This window comes from Octopus bimaculoides, chromosome 3 (assembly GCF_046866305.1).
Source record: "Octopus bimaculoides isolate indiv1 chromosome 3, ASM4686630v1, whole genome shotgun sequence".
NCBI lineage: Eukaryota > Metazoa > Mollusca > Cephalopoda > Octopoda > Octopodidae > Octopus > Octopus bimaculoides.
Window position 1 is genome coordinate 161,487 of NC_142930.1, and position 27,174 is coordinate 188,660.

The window sequence follows — 27,174 nt, forward strand, 5'->3', positions numbered from 1 at the left end:
CAGTTCTTCAGAGGAACACTTTATTTCGTTATGTTGACACACCAGTAGCAGTCATACATCTAGCTATACATGCAGGAAGTACTATGTATATATGTGTATATATATATCATCATCCTCATCATCATTTCTAACATCCATTTTCCATGCTGGATGGTTTGACAAGAGTTGGCCAGCTGGACAGTTGTCCAAACTCCCATTGTCTGTTTTGGCAGGGTTTCTAAGGCTGGATGCCCTTCCTAACACCAGCCACTTAATAGAGTGTGCTGGATGCATTTATATAGCATCAGCATGGGTGTGCTTTTTAAGTGGCACTGGCACAGGTGTGCTTTTTAAGTGACACCTGAAGAACAGGTGTGGAAGACAGTGGTTTTACTTAACTTGACATGTCTTATCAGGCACAGCAAATCACCACATCTCCTGCTCCCTTGTCATTTGCTCAGTGAAACCCAATGTCCAAAGATCCTTTCTCACTACTTCCCTCCCACATCTAACTGGGTTACCCCTTTCACAGGTATCCTCCACAATTAGAGACCGGAACTTCTTTAAGTAGCTGTCCTCATCCATACCCATCATATGACCAAACCAGCACACAACATCTGATGCCTCTTATATCTAGTTTTCGTCTTAAATCATTTGCACTCTGTCATATATGCACACTGACATTATCCATCCAGCACAGCATGCTGGCTTCATTTCATTCAAGTCTTCACGAGTTCTCTGTAGTCAAAGCCCATGTTTCAGGTGCCATATAAAATAGCTGTACGTACAGTCTGCCTTTCACTCTGAGTGAGAGGCCATTAGTTACCAACAAAGATAGAAGCTCTCTGAACTTCACCCAGCCCATTCTTATCCTAGCAACTGTGCTTTCAGGACTTCCTCCCCTACTACTAACTTGGTTGCCTAGGTAACAGAAGCTATCTACTACTTCTAAGGACCCCCCCCCCCCCACCAACCAAGCGTTTGAGGAAGTCTATTGTCTGCGCAGTTTTAGTGCTTAATGTACCCACACATTTGCCACATGCAAAGATTATTTCTCTGTTAACCATCCTATGATACCTCCACACCTCTTGTGTGCTCTGGATACAACACATGGAGTTTCTACCAATACCCTTCTTACATGGAGGGCAGGGTCATCTACCTGAGGAGACTTGTGATTTGTCTCTTTTCCTACTTACTAGAACTTTGGTCTTTGCTAAATTAACTCTAAGGCTCCTAGATTCCAGACTTTACCTGACCTAGAGAGGAAATTTCAGGTGTGGAAGCAGTGATTCAGGTATAAGAACAAGGTCATCAGCATAGAAGAGCTCCCAGTGCCAGCCAGTCTTAAATTTCTGTTAACGCCTGGAAGACTATGCTAAACAAGAGATGGCTGAGAACTGATCCTTGGTGAACTCCTACCTTTACACTGAATTCATTGCTATAATCGCCAATCTTCACCTTACTGGCAGCATCCCTGTACATGGCTTGTACCACTCTCACTAATCACTCATCTGTCCCTAGCTTCTGCATTGACCACCTGTTAAAAGAGCAGGAGACCCTGTCAGAGGCTTTTTCCATAACAACAACTTGTTAGTTGGAAAGAGAGAGGAAAAAACTTTAAAAATATGTAAACACTGATGCAAAATTATGTTGACAGTATTCAAAATCAGAAAAAAATAAAACACGACATCTGATTTTACTATTCTACAAACTGATATTCATTGCACAATATAATTTTTATTGGTGGAATTTACATGTACAAGAATATCCACTTGATTTACCTTGAAGATCTCCACATGTTAAAACAGCAAGAAGGAATAAGTAACATTCTCAATATAATGATGGGTTTTGGGATCAGTTTAGTGCATTTTTTGTAGAAATATGTTTATTTAGTAATTAGCTCATCTTTTTCTTGAAATTCTGGCTCAAACTTCAGATTTGAAACCTTAGATTTGTGTTCTGTTTGACCTCTTGCCACAGAGGAACATGTCAGTTTGGCAAGTAGGGTTAGTATGCCACCCCCTTTACTCACTTTGTGCTTTTTCACCATATCATGGCCAGAATTATCAATTCATGAGAAATTTTTTTCTTTTGATATAAAAATCTTGAAAATATGTCCTTTCTAAGAGAAAATTTACAATGAAATTTTAATTTTTATATTTTATTATGATTGTCTGACCTACCTCCATTGATTTTTTATATCAAAATAAAGCGAAAACCTTGCTTTTCATGACTATGATTTTTAACACAACTTGAGTTATGGCACTCAAGTGCATTGAACTAAGGTGAGGGCTACCATTCAGCAGTTACAAGGAAAAAAAAAACAAGTCAAGCTTTGTAAATGCATTGGAAATTATAGGGTGTTTGAAGGACGCTGACATGATTTCTAACCATTGGAGTTTAATTATATGAAAAGAAAATTCACATCCAGAACTTTCAAATGAATCATAATTTTCCTCACAAAATATTTATTTTGACATGGAACACAATAAGTGTTTTTTTGTATGTTCAAACTGACTCCATTCTATGGCATTCTATAGTTATACATACTTATAAAGATAAATTTACTGCAGTTATTCTGGGGAAAATATTCAAATAGTAAAAGGTGAAAAAATACTATATTTGCCAAGTATTGCCCCCTGTTGCATTCCGAGATACAGTATTTCTCGCTCTTTATCTGTTATCAATGGGAAATACCAAAGAGAGGTAAATCTGGGCAGATTTAAAGCCATAGCTTTACCTAAAAGACAGTCAACAACATTGACTAGGTTGCACCATTAGACTGTTAGATCACAAGAAATTCAGCAGTTTTGGCACCAAGCAATGTTTAGGCATCAGCGAACTGAAATATGTTTGTGACAATTTTCAACTTTTACCATAAAAGAGAATTTTTTCTCCATGGTAACTGCAGTGAATTTGCCTTTAGAAGTAGGAATATGTCATATAACATATTTCAACTAATCTAAATTTCACTTTTGCCTAAACACTGCTTGGCACAGATTCCACTGAATGTATACATGTATGTGTGTGCATGTGTGTGTGAGCATAGACATGCCACAAAGTAAAAAAAAAAAAAGTAAACTATGCAAAGTGGTTGGTGTTAGGAAGGACTTCCAGTCATAAAACCCAAAGCAGACATTGAAGACCACTCCAACCCTGAGGCTGGTTGGATACTTATTGAACAGGAATCTGGACATTTAATGATGATATATACACATACTCTCAATGGGTTTCTGTCTATCAAATCTTTTCCCAAGGCTTGATGTTGTGCAGTGGAACTGAACCTGAATCCACGTGGTTGGAGAGCAATCATCTTAATGACTCAGCCACTCTTGCACCTACCATATGTATAAGAGCAAAATGTCTACGAAAAATGTGTCCAATGTTCTCTGAAGAAAGTTTCGTAGCAAACAACTTTATTTCCAAACTTAATGTTTATTGTTTTTTATTTTTAGCACAAAAACCTTGGCATTTTGACTACTCTTCGAATTGGACATGATAACAGCGGCATGAGCCCCAAATGGCTTGTTGAGTATGTGTTGGTTCGCAATGAAATCACTGGACATCTCTTCAAGTAAGAATTCTTTTTTATGTAAAAAATAAAAAAAAATATTTTAATCTTCTGCTACAAAACCCTCTAAGACTGCCTCCTGATTCTAGGATACAAACTTCCTGTTTGAAAGTGATCTAAATTAAAATCTTCCATCAAAATTTCATGTTACTTTGTTCCAAACACCAGCTTAATAACGACAAAATTACTTTCTTAAATTTTCAAAATTAATTGAAACAAGGACAATGCTTTTAAATAGAAATGTGGTAACTAAAAGTTTATGAAAAAGTACAAAATCAAAAATTGGACTCGCACACAAATTTTAGTTTGTGTGTAAAGAGGTGGAAACAGAGTTTAAAGAGATGAGTGGGTCAGGAATTATAAATTAAAAATTGGTCAAAAGTATTGTGTGTTGTACATGTAATAAATACACCTTTCGTTGGGTTAACTGTGTTTAAATAATTCCACTCAATACCATCCTGTCCTTTTTAAGGCATAGTGTTCCTCCTGGAACAGGCAAGGCTTTCATCATCATCATCATCATCGTTTAACGTCTACTTTCCTTGCTGGCATGGGTTGGACGGTTTGATTGAGGACTGGCAAGCCAGAAGGCTGCACCAGGCTCCAATCTGATCTGGCAAAGTTTCTTCAGCTGGATGCTCTTCCTAACGCCAACCACTCCAAGAGTATAGTGGGTGCTTCTTACATGCCACCGGCACGAGGGCCAGTCAGGCGGCACTGGCAACGACCATGCTCAAATGTTGTTTTTCATGTAAAATGACACTGGCAACATGCTTGAATGGTGCTTTTTACGTTCCACTGGCACAAGTGCCAATCAGGCAGTACTGTCATTGGTCACGTCAGCGATTTTGATTTCACTTGCCTCAATAGGTCTTTGCAAGCAAAGTTTATTGTTCAATGAATGAGGGGTACTCATAAGTGGGCTGGTTACACCCCTGGCATAGGCCATGGGTTATGGTCTCACTTGGCTTACCGGGTCTTCTCAACCACAGCATATTTCCAAAGGTCTCGGTCAGAAGTTATTGCCTTGGTGTGGCCTAATGTTCGAAGGTCATGCTTCACCACCTCATCCCAGGTCTTCCTCGGTCTACCACTTCCACAGGTTCCCTCAACTGCTAGGGTGTGACACTTCTTCACAGCTATCCTCATCCATTCTTGCCACATGACCATACCAGCGCAATCGTCTCTCTTGCACACCACATCTGATGCTTCTTAAATCCAACTTTTCTCTCAAGGTACTTACACTCTGTTGTGTATGCACACTGACATTACACATCCATCGGAGCATACTGGCTTCATTCTTGCAAGCTTACGCATGTCCTCAGCAGTCACAGCCCATGTTTCACTGCCATGTAGCATGGTTGTTCATACACATGTGTCATACAGTCTACCTTTTACTCTGAGCGAGAGGCCTTTGTCACTGTCAGAGGTAGGAGTTCTCTGAACTTTGCCCAGGCTATTCTTATTCTAGCAGCTACACTTTCAGAGCATCCACCCCCGCTACTAACTTGGTCATCTAGATAACGGAAGTTATCAACTACGTCTAGTTTTTCTCCCTGGAATGTGGCAGAAGTTGCTTTCTGCACATTTTCAGTGTTTATTGCTCCTGAGCATCTGCCACATACAAAAACTATCTTCCCAGTTAGCCTTCCTTTGATATTGCTGCACCTCTTATGTGTCCATATCTTACACTGGGTACATCTTATAGAGTTTCTAACTACGCCTTTTCTACAGATCAAGCCAGGCCATCTACCTGAAGGGATTTGTGTTTTGTCTACCTTCCTACTTATTAGGACTTTGGTTTTAGCTAGGGTGACTCTAAGGCCCTTCGATTCTAGTCCTTGCTTCCACACTTGAAACTTATCCTCTAGTTCTGATAGTGACTCAGCAATTAGCGCAAGGTCATCAGCATGGAGGAGCTCTCAGGGGCATCCTGTCTTGAATTCCTGTATTATTGCTTGGAGGACCAAAATAGGAGGCTGAGGACTGAACCTTGGTGGACCCCTACCACTACCCGGAATTCATTACTGTACTCATTTCCAACCCTCACCTTACTGACAGTATCTCTGTACATGGCTCGCACAGCTCTCACTAACCATTCATCTATCCCTAGTTTCCTCATTGACCACCAGATGAGGGATCGGGGGACCCTGTCAAAGCTTTCTCCATGTCAACGAAAGCCAGGTACAGAGGTTTATCTTTGGCTAGGTATTTCTCCTGCAGCTGTCTTACCAGAAATATAGCATCAGTAATACTTCTCTCTGACACAAACCCAAACTGCATCTCATCTAAACTGACCCTCTCCCTAATTGGTCAGGCTATGACTCTCTCCCATAACTTTCATCACCTGATCCAACAACTTGATACCTCTGTAATTGTTTGTGTCTAAAGCGTCACCTTTATTTTTGTAGCAGTTGACTATGGTGCTGCTACACCAGTCATTGGGTATGACTCCTTTGTGTATCACCTGGTTAACTATACGGGTGACTAGGCTATAGCCGACACTGCCAGATATTTTGAGCATCTCTGCAGTGATTCCTGATGGGCCGGGGGCTTTCCCTGTCTTCATACTCTTAATTGCTTTATCTACCATGGTACTGTCAATTTGGATAGCTGGTCCCTCTGTTGGGTCGGCATTCGGCAGACTCTCTTTCTCCTTTGTGTTTAAGAATTTCACTTCCTAATAAGATGGTTTGGGGGTTCAGTCCCACTATGTAGCACCTTGGGCAAGTGTCTTTTTCTATAGCTGCAGACCAACTAAAGCCTTGTGAATGGATTTAGTTGACAGAAACTGAAAGAAGCCCTTCATTTGTTGCAGACGATGCCAGTAACACATGTGAGGAGGCATCCGTGTTGGTGTCATGCAAACAGCACCTGTGCTGGTGACATGTAAAAGATGCCCAGTACACTCTATGGGGGGTGGTTGGTGTTAGGAAGGACCTTCTTCAGTTGTAGAAACCAAACCAAAACAGAGGAAGGAGTCTGTTGCAGCTCTCTGGCTTACCGATTCCAGTCAAACCATCATGGAAAATGGACACTAAATGATGATGTGTATATATATATATATATATATAGATATAGATATAGATATAGATATATATATATAGATATATATATAGATATATATATAGATATATATATATAGATATATATATATAGATATATATATATAGATATATATATATAGATATATATATATATATATATATATATATATATAGATATATATATATATATATAGATATATATATATATATATATAGATATATATATATCTATATATATATATATACATGTATGTGTGTGTGTGTGTGCATGTGTATCTCTGTGTTTCCCCCCATTGCACTACTGCTTGACAACCAGTGTTGATTTGTTTACGTCTCTGTAACTTAGCAGTTCAGCGAAAGGCATTGATAAAATAAATACCAAACTTAAAAAGAAAAGCAGGCACTGGGGTTGATTTGTTTGACTCACCTCTCTGCAAGGCAGTGCTCCAGCATGGCTGCAGTCAAACGGCTGAAACAAAGACAAGATAAAAGGTGTGTGTGTCTGTGTGTGTTTGTCTTGACTTGTGATTGTTTTGAATGAGTGGCATTCATTTCCAATCTTTGGTGAAAACATGCCTGGCCGTGGAGAAATATTTCCTTGCTTTGGAAACAGGTGACAGCAGGATGGGCATCCAGCCTCCATGAATTCTCTCTTTTTCTCTGATCCATGCAAACATGGGAAAATGGTGTACTTCCTATTCTACAAGTTCAGAAGCACCAAAGTTTGGAATATTAGTCATTGATTTGTTTGTTTTAGCATCCTCCCCCACCCCCACACTGCCAAGAAAGAGAGAAAACAACTGAGAACATTATTTTTGTTTTTAATCAATACCTTTTTTTTATTTCACTAAGAGATGCAGTTTTTGAGCAGTTTAGCTTTGTTTCACCCCCACCCCACACTAAATCATTATCTCCTCTCTTAGATTCTGCACCTGTTCCATCCCCAATTTACATATACACACATCATCATTTAACGTCTGCTTTCCATGCTGGCATGGGTTGGACTGTTTGCCTGAGGACTGGTGAACCAGAAGGCTGCACCAGGCTCCAATCTGATCTGGCAAAGTTTCTACAGTTGGATGCCCTTTCTAACGCCAACCACTCCGAGAGTGTAGTGAATGCTTTTACATGCCACTGGCATGAGAGCCAGTCAGGCAGTACTGGCATTGACCACGCTCAAATGGTGTTTTTTACGTGCCACCAGCACAGGAACCAATCAGGCGGCACTGGCAACAATCATGCTCAAATGGTGCTTTTTACGTGCCACTGGCATGGGTGCCAATCGGGCAGTACTGTCATCGGCACACAATTTCAATAAAATCTTTGAAAATCTGAAGTTTAGCTTCATTTCTATTTTAATGACTAAATTTGTGAAAACTCCTGAAGCTAAATGACTTCAACATAAGTGACTAGATTTAATCATGAAATCATTTTAATTTGTATGTCTGCTTTAAAACCCGCAGTTAAACAATTATTATTATTATTATTATTGTTTCTGAAAAGTGGTGATTGTTTCCAGATTTTCTCTTCAATAAAAGACCTTGTCTGGTTTATAGGTTTCCATGTGGGAAATGGTTGGGTCGTGTAGATGATGGCAGCACCGAACGTCTACTTGTTGGAGAATTAGTGCACAGCACCACAGAAAATGAAGGTAGAAAAGGTTTCTTTTTGTCTCTAACTCAATTTTGAAAATTTTGAATTTCTATTTTCCTCTCCTTTATCCTTTTGTTTTCTCCTGACGTTTTCACTTTTGTGTTTCAGCAGATATGGGATCTTTATCAAGGACACCCCCTCGATGCATGTCACCAGCTCCCACAGGTTCACCTCGACACAAATTATTAGAGCACAGTGAGTTTGTTTTTCTACTCAAACATTCCGAAAAGATTTGCTGAACCTTAAACCGTGTGTGAAATTAATGATGAACAAAGTTTAAAAAAACGGCTGACAAGGATTGCGTCTGTTGATTCTGAATCAATCTCTGTCCCTTTAAAGTTCAATATTAGCTTTTTTTTAATGCTACCCACATAAAATATGTTAACTAGAAATAATTATGCAATGAGGAAAAAATAAAGTAAATTAATGTCTAATATAAGTTTTTGTTTCTGCTTGTTGTGACCCCATCAATGAAACATAACTTTCATTATACACGCTTCGATTACAATCTTGGTTCCATCACTTATTGTAATTTGTCAAACATTGTGTCTACTTTAGTTATACTAAAAAATATGTTACTTAAATGATCTGTTAGACACAACGCTTGTAAGTAAATCTGTTTAAAACCTTGAAATCCAAAATAGCAATTCTGCTATTCAAAAGTATTCCAAAATTTAAAACCCAACACCTTCAACCATTTCAATAAATCCTTCAAAATGTCTTACCATTCCTTCAGCAGTGTTTTCTTTTTCCCTCCCAGGTCTAACCATTCCAGAGATCCAAGAGATGTTAGGTCATGCAGTGAACAACATAGTCAAACATTATCATAAACCGGAGAAAGAGGTACCTACTCTTGTTTCCTACCTGAATTATTATAATAATAGTATTTTTTGATTTTGGCACAAGGCCAGCAATTTTAGTGGAATGGGACAAGTCACATTGACCCCATTTCTTGACTGCTGTTCTATTTTATCAACCCTGAAAAAAAAATGAAAGACAAACTTGAATGCTGGAAGAATTTGATCTCAGAATGTAAAGAGCCAGGAGAAATGACGCTAAGCACTGTCCAATGTTCTAATGATTCTGCCAGCTATACAGGGCCCAGATGGGGACAGAAAGTAGACATCATCATCATCATCATCATCATTTTACTGCTCACATTTCCATGGATCAGACAGAGTTTGTTGAGACAGACGTTCTACATCCAGATTCCCTTCCTGTCACCATCACACATTTCCAAGTAAGATATTTCCCCGTGGCCAGACATATTTTTCATGAAGACTGCAAACAACATTGCTTGTATAATGGTGATGCTTGTTTACAACCATCCCATGGTATCAAGACAAAGGTACTCACATACACACACACACACATGATGGGCTTCTTTCAATTCCCTTCTACAAAATCCATTCACAAGACTTTGGTTGGCCTCAACTTATAGCAGAAGACATGTCAAGATGCTGTGCAGTGGGACTGAATCAAAATCCTCATAGTTGGGAAGCAAACCTCTTAACCACATGGCCATACTTACTCCTCATCTTCTGAAAGGAAACAAAAAGATGCTCTTTTATAGAAACGGAACATTTTTGCACCAGTGATATGTTATAAATTTTACTCTATACAACACTCTGCCATAGCTTTTTCTACCATGCCAAAACTGACCTCCTCACCTGTGCTGGTGCCACATAAAAAGCACTCCATCCACTCTGTTGGGTGGTTGGTGTAAGGAAGGGCATCCAACTATAAAAACCCTGCCAAAACACACAAAGTAGTCTGGAGTAGTCTTCTATTTGGCTGACTCCTGTCAAACCGTCCAACCCATGCCAGCAGGAAAAATGGACATTAAATGATGATGCTGATGATGTTTATGTTACAAAAATGTTATAAATCTAGAATGTAAATGTATATATTTACAATGTTCAAATCTATTTGACTGTATTGTAACATCAATAACATTTTAAACATTGGTTTTTTTTTCTAGCGTGGTAACATTACATATTTACTGTGTGGTGAAAATGGATTAGTACAATGCATTGAATGTGTCTTCAAATGTGGCTTCAAATCTGCACGTCTTTTTAGACATAAATTCTTTGCATGGGATTATCTAGGTAAGAACCACATTTGCAAATTCTGTAATTTCTAATTATATCTTCTTTATAGCCTACAATTATCAGCTTGTCGTAATTACTAATTGTATCTTGTACATTTTACAACCATCTGCTTGTTAGAGTTGTTCATTATTTCTTTCATATTTGACCACCTTTCTACCTCATTCTTCTTATTTCGTAGAATTACCCTTTTGAATCAATCAGTGCATTTTAGCAGATGCTCTTTCATTTGACTATATTCATGGAAGACTCAAAAAGTTAGCTACATGGTTTTATGTGTCACTAAACTGGCAGAAACCTCATTATTTTCAGCCGTGAATGCAAAATTACATGACTTTCCTCTTTTGTGTCTTTCAGGGTTAGGGTCAAATGAAATTACATCTGCTAAAACATGCTTGCAAGTTTAAAGGGTTAAAAAAAGAAAAATACATGCTAATCAAACAGACTTCTATATCCTTGTTTATTTCATTTCCATATTTTGCAAGTCCATGGATGTTTCCATAGACTTCTGGCTCTTTTTTTAATTGGTTGGATTGATACAGACAGTTGACGTCTCTGTAAGAAGATGGGGTGTGCGGTGCAGATCAGGGAAGAAAGAAGATGTGGTGATGATATGCAAGTAGTTCGTTGTGAGGAAGAGATGTTATTGTGATAGTGTTAGAAAAAGTAGATAGAAGAGACACAGCACTCCTGTACCGGAGGCTGGAGTGTGTTAGTGTTTTGTCTGGTTAGTCAGATGTGGTATAGGATCTTTTATATGTGACAGCAGCATCATTCCGGATGTAGGAGCAGATGTTGGTGACTCTACAAGACTCAATTGAGACTCGTAATGGATGTTGAAGTATTTCTGGCTCTGAAGCAGGAGCTTAGTTTTTGGGACACTTAACATAGCTCTGTAATGTGAGATTTACCAACAGATAATTGTTATGAAACCTATGGCAAGTCTCTAACTATTTAAATGGATTTTCTTTAAAGCTGAGAATGTGAATGAAGGAAGACCTGACAGAGTTCTTTGAATAAACACTTTGATATTGTCCATCAAAGATTATGATTAATGCAGGAAGAGAATCTGTAAGAACTGGAATAAATTGAGTATCACTCATTAGTCATGAAAAGTGATTTGCAGAAAATTTGGCACTAGTTGGAGTCATCTCTCATGAGAACTAAACTTATTGACATTTACAAACTGTCTTGGCTCAAATGATTGCTGAAGCAGCTGTTTAATGCACAGAGATATTATCCACTGGGTGGTACATGATGGTTGCCTGCTTTTGGTACAGAAAAGTCAATATCTAGAGTGGGTCCTCAAACTTTTTCTTGCATAGCCATTTGTCACATCTGGTAGTGTTAGAGTACTCCTTGTGAAGAATATATTGTCAGGCGGTTGGGTACCATAAAACAGACAATCTATAATTTATTATATTTGGAAGTCAACATTTTTAAACACCATATTTGACAATATTTTATTTTTGTATTTTTGCCCTGATCTGAAGGTTCCCTAGTGATCACTTCAGAATTCCAGTGTTTTTACACATCCCCTCCAATAGACCCTTTAATTTCTCGAAGCATCCCCTAACTTGAGAACTCTCCAGTATTTGGATGAAATGCCAGAGACATAAGAGTAATACATCATAAGATAATAGAAGTTTAAGGTACAATGGAGATACTAAGCTTATTGCAGACCTGTTGAACTAAAATCATTTTGGCAAAGCATTAAAAACAAAGAGATTTGGTTATTTGACTGGCAACTACAGCTGTTGCTGCTTAGAAAGAGAGAGATTGAGATGACCGAGTGGATGAATATTCTGTTTAAAGGGAGAGAACCGCTTCTAGGTTTATATTTTAGGGGCTTTTTTTTTTTTTTTGTTCTTCCTTATGTTGAGATGTTTTTATCTCTCTGAGTGAAAGATCATATAATGTTTCCATATTTAGATAATTTTGCTTTAAATATAACCGCTTTTTATTAACTGGCCAATTGAATTAAAAGCAGAGAGGTTGTAGCATTTCATTACCTTCATTTGATGTTTGTCTTTGGATGCTGCATGGATTGGACAGTTTGATACGACCAAGCTACAGGACTGTGGTTTGGTGAGGTTTCTACAACTGGATCCTCTCCCTAACATCAACCACTTAAGGGTGTTCCAGGGGCTGTTCTTGTGACACTGGTAGCAGTGGGATTGCCAAGTATGTTTCAAGACAAAGGAAAAAAAACCTCAACTAAGTGGTGGGGTGATATTTAAGAGAGGGGGAAGGTGACTTAATGCCAGGCGTAGAAAGGCTTTTTAAGTATGATAGAAGAATAAGCACAGGTGTTTTGCTATAGAGGAGAGACATGGCTACCCTATATTTATATAAGGGTGAGAGCAGTTGGAGAGAGATAAAGATGACAGTAATGGTATACCAGAGTAAATACAAGAAGGTAGATATGAGGGCAAAGCAGAGGGTCATAAGGGTGTGAGAGAGGATTAGGGATGAGGCCGGAGGAGAATATAGTGAGGGATGAGCGAGGGTGGAAGTGTGGTTGAAGGGAAACCCCAGTCTGGAAGTGAGAAAGTGAGACAAATAGAAGTGGTTCACAAAGGAGGTGGTGATGGGTGACAGCAGAGGAAAGGAAGAACAGCAGAAGTATCATAAAACCTGTTGAGAGATGAGAAATTTTTTTCTTGTAATCCTATACCAAATGGTGAAGTTTTGGTTTGTTTATTTTCACAGAAAGAGTGAAATGTTGCTTTGAAACATTTCTTGACTGTCCTGAGAGTTTACCACCGGCCGCTACGACTGAGCAAGCCAGAGCTGGTTACTTAAATTTTTGTAAACTAATTAAACAAATTAATGATACATCATCAGAATCCATCGGCAAGGATGGGCGTTTCCAATTGTTTATCTGCTTTGGAATCAGGTAAGATGTCTTGTTTTGTTTTTGAGATTTTTTTTGTCTTCTTCCTTTGGATTTTATTGGAGTTTAACTTTGTTTGTTCTATCAATTAACATTGTAGATAAACATTTGTGATTTGGGTTCATAGCTCTTGGCTGCACCTTTTGCAGAGTCTGCAAACATTTGGACCAGCTGTTCAATGTACAAATTATTTTAGACTTACTATTGTGAAAATGTATAGAAAATACACTTCATCATAATCATTTAAGATCTGTTTTCCATGCCGGCATGGGTTGGCCACGCAGAGAGCTGTCCAAACTCCAATTGTCCATGGTTTCTATGGCTCAATGCCCTTCCTAACACCAACCACTTTAACGTGCAGGGTGCTTTTAATGTGGCACCAGCACAGGCATGGGTGCATTTCACATGGCACCAACATGCATGTATTCTACATAGCACTGGAACCTGCAAAGGAAATGCTTGTATCTATGGATGGCCACAATTTTACTTGGCTTGATTTGTCATCTCAACACATCCAATTAATATATGTTGAAGCTGAAATCACATGAATGAAAAACAAACTTCTTAATCACATAGCTTTGCCTGTACTTTTGCCATGTAACCACATCACTATCACCACCACTATATATCTTCCTAGCTCCACCCAATCAATCCCACTCTCTCTTCTAAATTGTGAGGAGCTATGTAGCTCCTCTACAGTAAGAAACCTGCTTTGCTTTGGCCCCTTTTCTCATACTTAACCCCCACCTCATTACCTAGCGTTAAGCTTCACCCCTCTGGATTCATAGTCTTGAAACCTGCATGACAGCTTCACTGGTGCTAAAGTGGTTTGGTATATAGGAAAGGCATCCAGTCATAGAAACCATGCCAAAGCAGTCTTTGGACCTATTGCATCCTGTCAAACTGTCCAGCTCATCATGCCAGCATGAAACATGGACATCTAAATTATGATTAGAGATACATCCTTTTTTTTTTTTTTTTCTGAATATGTTATATTTCAGGATGGTTTTTCTTTTTTGCCAAACACATACTACACTCTCTGAGTGGCTGGCGTTAGGAAGGGCATCCAGCTGTAGAAACTCTGCCAAATTAGATTGGAGCCTGGTGTTGCCATCCGGTTTCACCAGTCCTCAGTCAAATCGTCCAACCCATGCTAGCATGGAAAGCGGACGTTAAACGATGATGATGATGATCATCATCATCATCATTCTTCACTTTTATTATTGTTCTTATTTTATGTCCTTTGTTTGGAAATCTTTTGTCGCACATCCTATGACCTCTTCAGTAAAGAGGTTCAGCAAAGAGGTCATTGGGTGTGTGACAAAAGAGTTCCAGACAAGGGACATAAAATAAGAACAATAATAGATCTGAAGAATGAATTTGTGTTTACTTGGAGGGGGGGGGGGGAATGACATCCCAAAATATAAGGATATCTGTTTCAACACATGATTTCACATCAGGAATCTTGCAAAATGTAAATTTATTTAAATCCCTTACTTGAAAAACTTGTAAGGGTTGGGTGATAGGAAGAGCATCCAACCATAAACATCCTGTCTGTCATGCGAGCACGAAATAAAAAGGCATTAAAACAGACATTTCTTTTTTATTTTCTCATTGAGTTTGGAGAAGTGTCCCATTGATGGTCGTTTCCATTGTTATTCAAGAAAGGCGGGGGGGTCTTTAATTTCATATTGATTCTTTGTTTTTTTTTTTCTAAGCAATCAATATAAATTAACGAAAATATTTTAAATCATCATTGTCTTTTAGTCGTTACATGGAGTCATTTATTCACACTTCCTCACCATTAAAGTATTTCATCTTTTGAAGCCTGATTTGTGAATAATCATTGAGTGCAACAGTTTTTGTAGTTGAGTGGCTTTTGTAAGGTTACTGTTTTATTAGCCCATGGCTTAGGAGGGAACAAACAATGGGTTTGCAGAAAACTATTGCTTTTGAAATAGTAATACAATTATATTTTACATTGATTTTTTTTTAAACTATGCTATCTTATTGTAAATGAGTAAATTAAATGATGAGCCATTCCTAATGTTAGCACATCAACAACACCATTCATGACAATTCAGTGCAAAGACCATTCTCTTGGATCATCTTCTCAGGACATCATTAGATGCACCAGCCCCCTCATGAATATCTAAAGACGTCTGCTTCATTGCTGACACTGCTGGCTGTGGCACATACTATGCTCCATGGCACCTTACCATAAACTTCCATTAACATGGATATGACCTTTGTATTAGTCCTCGGTACAACACCGAGACTCTCTTCCACTTTGAAGTTGTCTATCTAAATGATAGCAAAATCCATTTCATAAAATGTGCTCAAGCCCTTTCTCTGATAAAATCTGCTCCATAGGGATCATTTTATATTAGTAAATGTTTGTAACCAACTGGAATCCTAAAAAGGGAAAAATACCATCCTAAGTTTGCAAAATAACAGTAATGAAATGGTGTAACTCGTATAAATAGAAAAACTGGTTTGGGGATTAACAATTGTAAACGCTATCACTTATTCAATGATTGTCAGCACTCTAAAACATTATCACTTATTCACAGAGTTGAAGAAATTTTGAAAATAAAATAAATGAAATAGAATTTCATAGACACATAAGCACTGAATGGGGTCATGGCCTAATGTATATAGATCATTGGAAGCTATGATGCTGTGCATTTTGTGTCAGAGACAATTTCTTGATGGACATGTGTTAAAAATGCAGTAGTATATATTGGAAGAGAAATACCATCCCAGCTGTAACTCACAACAATGCTAAGCATTCATCTCTTCTGATATATAAGAAACGGTGATTCATTGCTATTGCAGAAAGCTTGCTGAGCTGGGGTGGGGGGGAACAAAAAAAAAACTGTTTGCATTCTCCCCCTGCTGCCTGGCAAGCTTTCCACAAGATCAGTGAATGTATCATTCACTGTTGACTATTTTAGAGGGGTCAGATATCATCTAAGTATGTGACAAATAAGTATTATTGACAATGCCCAAGAAGGCCAAAATGTGTCTGATGTTGTTGCTGGGATGATAGTTTCCTTGCTCTGATATTTTGTGTTTTTAACACATGTTTATGAAGAAATCTCTTTTTTTTTTAGACAAAAATCACTTCATGCCTTTCAATAGTGTATATTATACATGAGGTGTATATACACGAGGTGTATATACATGAGTTGTATATACATGAGGTGTATACTGATGGCCATTTTAATTTCATGTCTCAATTGCATAAATGAAGTAAATAAGATCAATTTTTCTTTTTTAATATCTCCTTTCTATTGTCTTTTGCAGAGACAGTCTGCTACAACAGTGGCTTCCATTAATGGCCAACACAACAGTGACAACACAAATGTATGAAGAAAACTCTTTCCTAAGAAATGTAACAGCTATGAGCTTTCTGGTGCATATTCTGGACACTTTAGTTGACTATAATGTCTGTTTAGAATCTTCAGTAACTCGTGGTTTAGACATTTGATCAAATTAAGACCAGTGAGTGGACATGAAGAAAACCTAATCAACAAAAAAAAAAAAAAAAGCTACAAACAAGTTGCTTGGTCAATTTTTTTATCTTTTAAACTCAGAGTTTAAAAAGAGATTCTCTTACCGTCACACCAGGCACTACTGATATTTTGAGGGCATTTTTCCCCTTCTATTTTTAATCTTTCTTAAATTCAGTTATACGTAGAATTGATAATGTCTGGCCACTATTACACACTTAGTCTTCCGATCTCAATTATTCTTCTTTAATATCAGTTTGTCTGTGATGAAAGCATTACAAAGAATTGACTGCAATGTCTTTGACATGTTGGACATTGTGAAGCAACAGTTGCTTCACAACATGGACCTGTGCAACCTTGCAAAGAAAACAAAAAAAACGCTGATCGACATTGATCACTTCTTTCATTTTGCTGGTTCAAAACTGGGTCAGCAATAAACCTGTTACCGTTTCCTTAAAATGAAGAAAATGGTTTCTATAACAGATTATTTTTTTGACAGTATACTCTGTTTAGAGCGCTGAAGACTTTGACTCGTGTTTTCAGACAGAGGGTTGAAGTGAAAAGAGTTGATGTGTAAAAGGATTTGTTGATCTCAGGATTTGAGTGTAGATATTGTCCTTTAAATCACAGTTTCAATAAGTGCTGATTTGGTTTCTGCATATTTTTTCTCCAGCTCCCCCCCCCCCAATTTTAAAAAACATTATTACAATAATGAAATGTAACTGTATTAGATTATTCAAAAATCCACAAATGAGTTTTAAGTCCACATCTTCAGCACAATCCATTGCAATTTCTTCTTTCACCCATTCTCGAGTTTCTTCTGTTAAAAAAAATATCCTTCCTTATCTTAGAGTTGACTAAATTTAAAAGAAAAAAATGTTGTGTATTTTTTTCCCCAGAAATATTCCCTTCGTGCCACTTGTTTACATAATTAGCAGAATGTATTAATTATTGCAATGTCATTCTGAAAGTAATGTTTAATTTATTGGAGCCTAGTTGTTGTAAGTGTAGCTACAACTCCAGAACTAATTATTATTTTTTTCGTCTTCTGTATGGAATTCTTAATTGACAAAGATTATTGCTGTTGCTAGTTATTTCAGCCTCATTCTGCTGACTTTCATTTTGTTTGTCTTAAAAGGCATCGACTGGTGATGCCAGGCCGGTCAAGATGTTTGTCTTAAAAGGCATTGACTGGTGATGCCAGGCCGGTCAAGATGTTTGTCTTAAAAGGCATCGACTGGTGATGCCAGGCCGGTCAAGATGTTTGTCTTAAAAGGCATCGACTGGTGATGCCAGGCCGGTCAAGATGTTTGTCTTAAAAGGCATCGACTGGTGATGCCAGGCAGGTCAAGATGTTTGTAGTGGTCAGCTGGGTTATAAAAGATTGCTTGGCTGCAACATAAATTGTTAGTAGTACATTCGATGGTACTACAGATGTAAGAAACCTTTTGGTTATGATTTTAGTGATGAAGACCATCAGATCTTTATATTTCAAGTACACATAACTCACCTGTTCAGTATTTTCAGTCACGAAATGGTTAGGGTTAGGGTTATCATAATCCTTTGCCACTCCTCCCCCTCTACACCAATTAACAAAAAAATTAACTCTGTAAGATTATATTCAAAATTATAATCTGTTGACACTGTGATATACCTCTAGTCTGGCTCGTTCCTTTTACACGATAAAGTGTGTAACATCGTAGTTCCTGGCAGCCTGATGCTACACTGTCTAGATGACACTGAAACAAATCTTAGTTCAAGCATTTGTGTGAATGTATAGAGCTGGGAGGGGGTAGAGAGTTTTGCAATTGGGGGACAAAGATTTGGGCTTTTTGTGATTCCCCCACCTTTATCTGCCACACTTTTTTTTTTTTTTGGCCCCACACATTTGTTTTTGAAAAAAAAAGCATGTAAATTTTTTCTTGTCTGTCATCTTACACCCACCAACACCCTGCCTGTGAAATCTTTTCAAATGCTGGGTTATTTTCATTATTTTAACCCTCTTTCCTACACATTTCAACACTCATACATACACCATTTGAAATGATAGGAAAGAAAGCAAATCAAAATTTTCCTCCGTGTGTTATTCTCTGCTGAAAATTAAATGTACATAACTGATGTTTGTTATAAATAAACTTAGAATCCTCATGTTTTAACCACCTACAAGTCTACAGAGCATTTCAACCAATACCATGAAAATAAAGTTGTCTAATAGATATTTTTGTTTCTGCTATATTATTATTATTATTCATTGTTCTACAATATAATAGCTTTGTACTTTACTATTTCAGGAGAGTTTTCTTGTTAAAAAAACTTCTGAGAGTAAATCATCATCATTGTTTAACATCTGCTTTCCATGCTGGCATGGGTTGGATTTTTTGACTGAGAACTAGCAGGCTGCACCAAGCTCCAGTTTGATTTGGCAAGCTTTCTACAGCTGGATGTCCTTCCTAACACCAACTACTCTGAGAGTTTAGTGGCTGCTTTCTACACTCCACCAGCACAGGAGCCAGTCATCTCACTTGCACACCACATCTGATGTTTCTTACGTCTAATTTTTGTCTCCAAATGCTTACACTCTGTCATATATGCACACATCCAGCGAAGCATCATTTCATTCAAGTCCTCAGCAGTCACAGCCCATGTCTCACTGCCGTGCAGCATGGCTGTTTGCACACATGCATCAAACAGTCTACCTTTCACTCTGAGCGAGAAACTCTTTGTTACCAGCAGGAGCTCTCTGAACTTTGCCCAGCCTATTCTTATTCTAGCAACTACGCTCTCACAGCATCCACCTCCGCTACTGACTTAGTCACCTCTCAACTATTAGTTTTCCCTCCAGGTATGTGATGGATTTTGTTTTCTGTACATTTTTGATGTTGATTGCATCTTTCACACACAAAAACTATTTTCCCAGTTAACCTTCCTCTCATACTGCTGCACCTCTTATGTGTCCATGGCTTACACCATGTACATCTTATGGAGTTTCTACATATCGAGCAGGGCCACCTACTTGAAGGGATTTGTCTGCCTTCCTACTTACTATGATTTTTGCTCGATTGACTCTAAGGCCCTTCAATTCTAGACCTTGCTTCCACACCTGAAACCTAGTTCTAGTAGTGATTCAGCTATAAGAACAAGGTCATCAGCATAGGCTGCCCCCTGGGAGCTCCTCTGTTGATGAACAAGAATGGGCTAAGGACTGATCCTTGGTGAACCCCTACTTCTACCTGGAATTCTTCACTATACTCGCTGTCAACCCTCACCTTACTGACAGCATCCCTGTATGTGGCTTGTACAGCTCTCACCAACCACTCATCTATCCCTACTTTCTGCACTGACCACCTGATAAGGGATCGGAGAATCCTATTAAAGGCTTTCTCCATGTCAACGAAAGCCAAGTACAGAGGTTTATCTTTGGAATTTCTCCTGCAGCTGTCTTACCAGAAATATAGCATCAGTAATACTTCTCTCTGACACAAACCCAAACTGCGTCTCATCTAAACTGACCCTCTCCCTAATTGGTCAGGCTATGACTCTCTCCCATAACTTTCATCACCTGATCCAACAACTTGATGCCTCTGTAATTATTTCTATCGAAGGCGTCACCTTTGTAGCAGTTGACTATGATGCTGCTACACCAGTCATTGGGTATGATTCCTTTGTGTATCATTTGGTTAGCTATATGGGCAACTAGACTACAGCCTACACCACCTGATTCCTGATGGACTGAGGGCTCTCCATGTCTTCATACCTTTTAATTGCTTTATCTACCAAGGTACTGTCAGTTCGGATAGCTGGTCCCTCTGTTGGCAGACTCTCTCTCCCATTCATTGGCTTCATTTAACAACCTTTCTAAGTAGTGTGTCCAAGCCTCTCTCTTTACAGCATCATTAAATGCAAGTGAACTGTCATCCATGTGGACACATTTCTCTCCTGTGATATCACACTTTTCTCTCACACACTGTCTTGCAATATGAAACACTTCAAGTCCCTTCTCTGGTCCTCACAATGCAAAACATTGGCAAATTTCTTCTTATCTGCTTCCCCTCTGGCTAAGTAAACTTGTCTCCTAGCTTCTCTTCTGACTGTCAGATGCAATTCCCTGCTACCACCACACTTCCAGTCAGTATAAATTAGAGACATGAAAAAAGAAAAATGTTCAGATCACAAAAGTATTTATTCAAGTTATTCTAAAAATTAAAAAATTATATATATAAAAAAAAAAAGGTAAAAATAAAAATTAACAATGTAACCATCTTTATAAATACGAACCTGTCTTTTTAAACACCTGGAAAACACTGATTTAAAAACTCATTGAAGACAAACTTAAAAGGGAGGCTGTTAGCACGTTTGTGAGAAGGTTAATTTAAAACTTGCATTAGTAGTAAATGCCACATAATTAAATTAGGTGGGAACTAAAAAATGAGATTACCATAATCTGGTTAAATCTGTAAAGTCTCTCTCTTGGTTAATCTTTTAATTTTTGGGACATTCACTGGCTTTAATACAATGGCCATCATGCAGCACTTTATTGGATGAACACTGACAACCTAAAATACAAGGCTTAAAGCATCTGTTTATAGGCTTCCCATTAGAATCAGTATTGTCACAGGTTTGCTGACAGGGGGAGGCACAATCATCAAATATAAAGCCTTTCTCTTCTTCACAGTTGGACACTAAAGTGTGAAAAGAAAAAAAAATAAGTAAAATATGAATATACTGGCAGCTGATATATGGACATAATTTTTATTAAGGGAGGATTTGATGTCAGAACAGGAAAGTATTAAAACAATGTATGTTTCTCCATCATAGTTATTTGGAACCCAACATTGGATGTTCCAAGTGCATTTGGATGTCTAACTACAATTGATCAGGAAGGGAGCACTATCATTGCATTGTTACAGAGATATGAAGTCAGACATGTAGAGGTAACTTATAAGTATTTAGAGAAGAAAGTAGAAAGAAAGTAAACAAGAGAAAGAAATGTAAACAGGATAAGAAACATAAAAGTAAATAAAGAAACACATTTTTTGTGTAGATTTAGAAGATTAGTGAAAAAATATAGGTGAACGATAGAAAAAACAGGAAGTTTGAAGGAGAGGATAGAGGGATGCATAATTTGTAATACCAAATAAATAAATGAAAAGATATCTTTCCATTGATGTTACCAATTTTACATAGGGTCGTAACCTATTCATACTTTTGCAGCTCCAGCTGTCGTCCTCCTCAAGAACTGAATTGAAATACTGACCATCACAATACACTCCCCTCTATCCACTCCTTTTCATACACTTCCTGTTTTTCTTTTCCTCCCCTATTTACATTATTTTTCACTGATCTTCATTTAATTTATATAGTTTATTTATATTCATTCACTAGTTCTTCTTTCTTTCTTGCCTTTAACCCTCCAACGTGGAGTATAGGCCACTTATAATTGAATTCCATGTCGCATAATTTTTCGCTTCTGTACTTGTACTCTGCCATGAATGTCCCCCTTTCTCTAGTTCCTTTTGTGTTGATCTACGCCACGAGTTCTTAGGCCTACCCCTCTTTCTATATCCATCCGGATTCCACTGTAAAGCACTTTACGCTGCATTTGGTGTGTCTTTTCTAATTGTGCTACCAATTCCACTTCCACTTAAATATTTGCTCCCTAATCGAAACTTGATTCGTTCTTTGCCATAGCTCCATATTGCTTATGTATTCGGGCCATCTGATTTTAAGTATACTACGCAAGCACCTGTTGATGAATGATTGTATTTGCTTATTTGACTTAACTGTTGTTCACCATGTCTCAACCCCATACAATAAAACCACTTTTACGTTAGTGTTAAAAATTCTTATTTTGTTCTTTATTGAAATTACACTTGCGCTCCATACTTTTTTTAACAGGTGGAAAGCGGTCCTTGCCTTACTTATTCTCGTCTTAATATCTACGTCGGTGCCGCCTGACAAAGTTATCTTACTACCTAAATACATAAACTCAGCTACATCCTCTAGTTCACCGGTTTCTAGTTTAATACATTCACTGTTTTCTTCAGTAACACGCATAATTTTTGATTTGTCGTGATTGACTTTCAATCCTACTTTGGCAGCTATTGCTTCTAATTTTGATGTTTTATTTTGCATTTGGCTTATATGTTTATGAAAGTAGTGCTATATCATCTGCAAAGTCGAGATCTTCTAGAGCTTCTGCATCCATCCATTCAATGCCTGTTTGGCTTTCAATCGTAGTTTCCTTCATAATCCAATCTATAACTAGTAGAAATAAAAAGGGAGAAAGTATACAGCCCTGTCGAACTCCTGTTTTTACTTCGAATTTATCCATGTAAGACTTGGCATGACATTCCTTGGTAAGTTGCTCTTATTATACATATATACTTGTCTGGTATGCCATAGTGCTGCATAATTCTCCATAATCCTTCCCTATCTATACTATCGAATGCTTTTTCGAAATCAATAAAATTAATATAAAGTGGTGCATTCCACTCTGCGCTTTGCTCTAAGATGATGCGAAGAGTGGCATTTTGATCTACACATGAACGGTTCTTCTTAAATCCGGCTTGTTCTTTACGCAACAATTTGTCAACTGCTGTCCTCATCTGCTCCAAAAGTATCCTGTTAAAAACTTTTCCGGGAGTTGATAATAACATAATCCCTCTATAATTTCCGCAAACACTTAAATCACCTTTTTTTTGGCAATTTTACGATGAGTCCCTCTTTCCAATCATTAGGCACATTTTCTTCCTACCATATCTTAGAAAATAATGGATGAAACATTTCTACCGCTATTTCTATAGCTGATTTCATTGCTTCAGCTGGAATATTGTCTACACCTCCTGCTTTCCCATTCTTGAAGGATTGTATAGCCTTTCTTATTTCAAACTTGGACGGTGGGTCAAGGCTGATGTTAAGATCCTAATTTCTTGGCGCAATGTTGGCTATTGTGTCTGGAGGTAGTCTATTGAGCAAATCTTCAAAATGCTCCTTCCATTGATTTTTTTGTTCTAGAATTGATGTTAGCATCCGGCCATTCTTCCCTTTTACTGCCTTTTCTACTCTTACTCTCTTCCCGGATAGTAATTTAGTTGTGTTGTACAGCTCTTTCATGTTCTGGCGCTGGGCTGCACTTTCTGCTGTCATTGCTAAATTTTCGAAATAGTAATTTTTAGTAATTTTTCCTTCAGCTTCTTTCTTACTTCTATGGCTGTTAGTATCTCTTGTGATATCCACGTCTTATTCTTTTTGTTTACACACCCTACGCATTCTTCTAATGATGAAATAAAAGCATCCTTAATTTTCGACCAAGTATGTTCTATTGTGTTGCCTTGCATCCTTTTTACTTGCATTGATTTGCATGATGATGCTTTTCTGTATTTTATTTGGGTGTGTTTGTGTTTTAGTAAATCAACATTGTATTTTCGTTGACCCTTACATTCCTCTTTTAAAGCCCTTAACTTCAGTTTGCCACACTGCTTACTCTTTTCCTGTTCACTACTTTGTTGTTCAGTTTCTTCCCTCCCAATTTTTTTCACTCTCCATCACTTGCTTTCCTCTCCAAATACTTATAAGTTACTTGAGATATTAAAGTCAGACACCACAATGCAATAAAATGTTTCCTTGATGGTCCATTGCCATTAGACATCCAAATACACTTGGAACATCCGATGCTGAGCTCCAAATCACTGAAATGTGGAAACGTATGGAGGGACTAATAATCCGTACTTGGGGTTATCTTAATCTTTCCCTACATATGTTCTGTTTATCATAACTACTTAAAAAACTATACTGGAAGCTGGTTGGATGATGATAATCTATGTGGAGTTCTAACTTTGATAGGTTTCGGCCATGTCAAACTTAATAGCACCACCTGGTGAAATCTTTTAGTTATATATGGGGCACCATAGCCACCACCCCACTCTAGCAAAGAGTTATTATTGTTGGAGACATATCCAGATGTAGGAGGTTGGTCTGGGATTTCTTGAAAAAATTGGTCCAGAGAACTTTTGAATTTTATGGGATCCATTTCTGTTTTGACATATTTTGGTATGGCATTAAAGAGAGCTGGACCAGTTGGAGAGAAATGTAGATATCTGTAATATACCACTCACTCTCTCACTATATATAGAGAGAGAGAAAAAGAAAGAGACTCTCTCACACACATATTGAATATATAATAGTTATACAAGCTGTTGAAAGTGCATGTCTCAGAGCATCGTTCTTACAATCATGAGGTAGTGAGTTCAATTCCTGGACCAGGCTTTGTGTTGTGTTCTTGAGCAAGACACTTTATTTCACACTGCTCCAGTTCACTCAGCTGTAGAAATGATTTGCAACATCACTGTATTTATTGGCCTTTCCCTTGGATAACATAGAGATGGGATGCTAGTTATGTATGGGCGATTGCTAGTCTTCCATAAACAACCTTGCCGGGACTTGTGCTTCAGGAGGTAACTTTCTAGGTGCAATCTCATGGTCATTCATAACAGAAGGGGCTCTTTAATCTTTTCTGGAAGCAGTTGTACAAAATAATTTGCTTTTCAGTTTAAATTGTTAGAAATGTATAAATATCAACTCACGGCAGTTTGTCTGTGATATCCAGTTCAACCTGATATTAGTTTTAGCACATTCATGTGCATATATCTGCAATATATCACACAAGCACTCTGATTTGGAAGTACAGGCACACATATCATGAACACAAGAGAAATAGAATGGTTCAGGAGGTATTGCTTTGTGACATTTAGAAAATACAGTACTCTGAAAAAAAAAAAAAAAAAGGTACAGTGGGATGAGAATTAACATAAAACTATAAATACAAGAACAACTCTAAGTTTCTCTTATCCTTGGTTCCAAAAACCTTAATGAATTAAACATTTTGCCAGACCATCTGTGATCTTCAGTATTTTATCCCTTTGCTTCTTAATATCAGAAACAGTAGATGAACCAATGCCCCACAGCCTATGTACTGAAACCCATTCCATTCAACAACTCTACTTTATCTTGGATCAATACAAATTGGTGTTTGTTTGACATGTAAACTCATGGTACACACAACACTGCTTGCAGTCGTGCTATGAAGTAGACTGGCAGCCACAGGGATTTCAAGTTGCTGAGTGATACTTAGCATGGCTTTCGACCAGGTAGGAGCTGCCTGACCCAGCTCTTACAACATTACGACTGGGTGTTGAGGCAGTTACTCAACAACTCAAATGTGGACGTAATATACCTTGATTTTGCAAAAGCTTTTACAAAGTGGATCATGGTGTGATATGCCACAAACTGCGTGATCTTGGCATAGCTGGAAAACTTGGAGAGTGGTTACATGACTTTCTGAAAGATAGAAGTCAGGCAGTAGTGGCTAATGGAGCCACCTCTATGAAAACACAAATAATGAGCGGTGTTCCACAGGGCACTGTCTTGGGACCATTGCTTTTTATAGTCGCCCTCTCAGATATGCCCTCAAGTGCCCAGATAGCCACCCTTGCAAGCTACACAGACGATATGAAAGTCTCGCAGAAAATACAGAATGCCAGTAATGTTGCATATCTGCAGCAGGAGTTGGACTCAATATACAGATGGGCTGAGGACAATAATATGCAGTTTAATGCTGAAAAATTCGAAGCCCACAAAGAGGATTGTCTATTTGCAACTGCTCAGCTACTGGGAAAGGCTGAAACAGCTAAGACTCTACTCCCTGGAGAGAAGGCGGGAGAGGTATGCAGTAATATACATCTGGAAGATCCTGGAAGGAATTGTGCCAAATTTTGGCATTGAAAGCTACACCAATGCCAGAACGGGCCGACACTGCATAGTGCCAAAGATCCCAGCAATGCCATCGCGCTTCAGGACCAGTTACTGCAACAGCTTGGGATTCAGGGGCCCACAGCTTTTTAATATTTTCCCAAAGAGCCTGAGTAACCTGCCCAAAGTAGATGTAGGGGTTTTAAAATCAAAGCTGGACCTCTTCCTGCCGAGAGTCCCAGATTAACCTACTTCACGGCAAGAGGTGCAAATGAGGGTTGCTAAATCAAACTCCATTCTTCACCAAGTAGCACATATCGGAGGAGTGAAAAACATACACGACTAGGTGAAAAGCACTTCATTTAATATGTGACATTAATAAAAATCTGTAAATGTACAAACATCCAGGTTTCTGAGTACCTTAATTAAAATTTTTTTATATATATATATATATACATATATATATATAAGTACTTCTATCAACTAACATTGAAACCAGTTAAACTGTCACAGAAAATAAAGAATGAATACATTACTTTGATAATATCACATTTAGATTCCACTAAAGTTTTTAATCGAGGACTAACTTCACTGCATGGATGTACATTGGTAGTTTCTTCACAATCTTCCTCTGGTTGAATGCTTGTCTAAAAAATAG

The 27,174-nt window shown here is 37.9% G+C and overlaps 2 protein-coding genes across 7 annotated transcripts in view; one reads left to right on the forward strand and one right to left on the reverse strand.

Moving 5' to 3' along the window:
• The window catches only part of LOC106883526 (DENN domain-containing protein 5B), a gene marked incomplete at its 5' end in the record, with an annotated part of 134,389 nt that extends 115,404 nt beyond the window's left edge, over nucleotides 1-18,985 (forward strand). Inside the window, 7 exons of the mRNA XM_089348318.1 lie at nucleotides 3,435-3,553; nucleotides 8,154-8,248; nucleotides 8,359-8,445; nucleotides 9,011-9,093; nucleotides 10,232-10,358; nucleotides 13,071-13,257; nucleotides 16,564-18,985. Of these exons, the coding sequence (XP_089204444.1) occupies nucleotides 3,435-3,553; nucleotides 8,154-8,248; nucleotides 8,359-8,445; nucleotides 9,011-9,093; nucleotides 10,232-10,358; nucleotides 13,071-13,257; nucleotides 16,564-16,747 (882 nt within the window). The remainder of the gene's footprint in view (nucleotides 1-3,434; nucleotides 3,554-8,153; nucleotides 8,249-8,358; nucleotides 8,446-9,010; nucleotides 9,094-10,231; nucleotides 10,359-13,070; nucleotides 13,258-16,563) is intronic.
• A 1,945-nt stretch (nucleotides 18,986-20,930) lies between these two features.
• LOC106883525 (kielin/chordin-like protein) overlaps nucleotides 20,931-27,174 on the reverse strand; it is a 145,770-nt gene continuing 139,526 nt past the window's right edge. For all 6 annotated transcript variants that reach the window (XR_008263766.2, XM_089348426.1, XM_052966686.2 and 3 more), the window contains 3 exons: nucleotides 27,053-27,163; nucleotides 25,352-25,532; nucleotides 20,931-21,448 (listed from right to left, as the gene is read on the reverse strand). Coding sequence is in view for 5 of the 6 variants with exons in the window: in XM_089348426.1 (XP_089204552.1) it covers nucleotides 21,249-21,448; nucleotides 25,352-25,532; nucleotides 27,053-27,163 (492 nt within the window). In the remaining variant the exon portion in view is untranslated. The remainder of the gene's footprint in view (nucleotides 21,449-25,351; nucleotides 25,533-27,052; nucleotides 27,164-27,174) is intronic.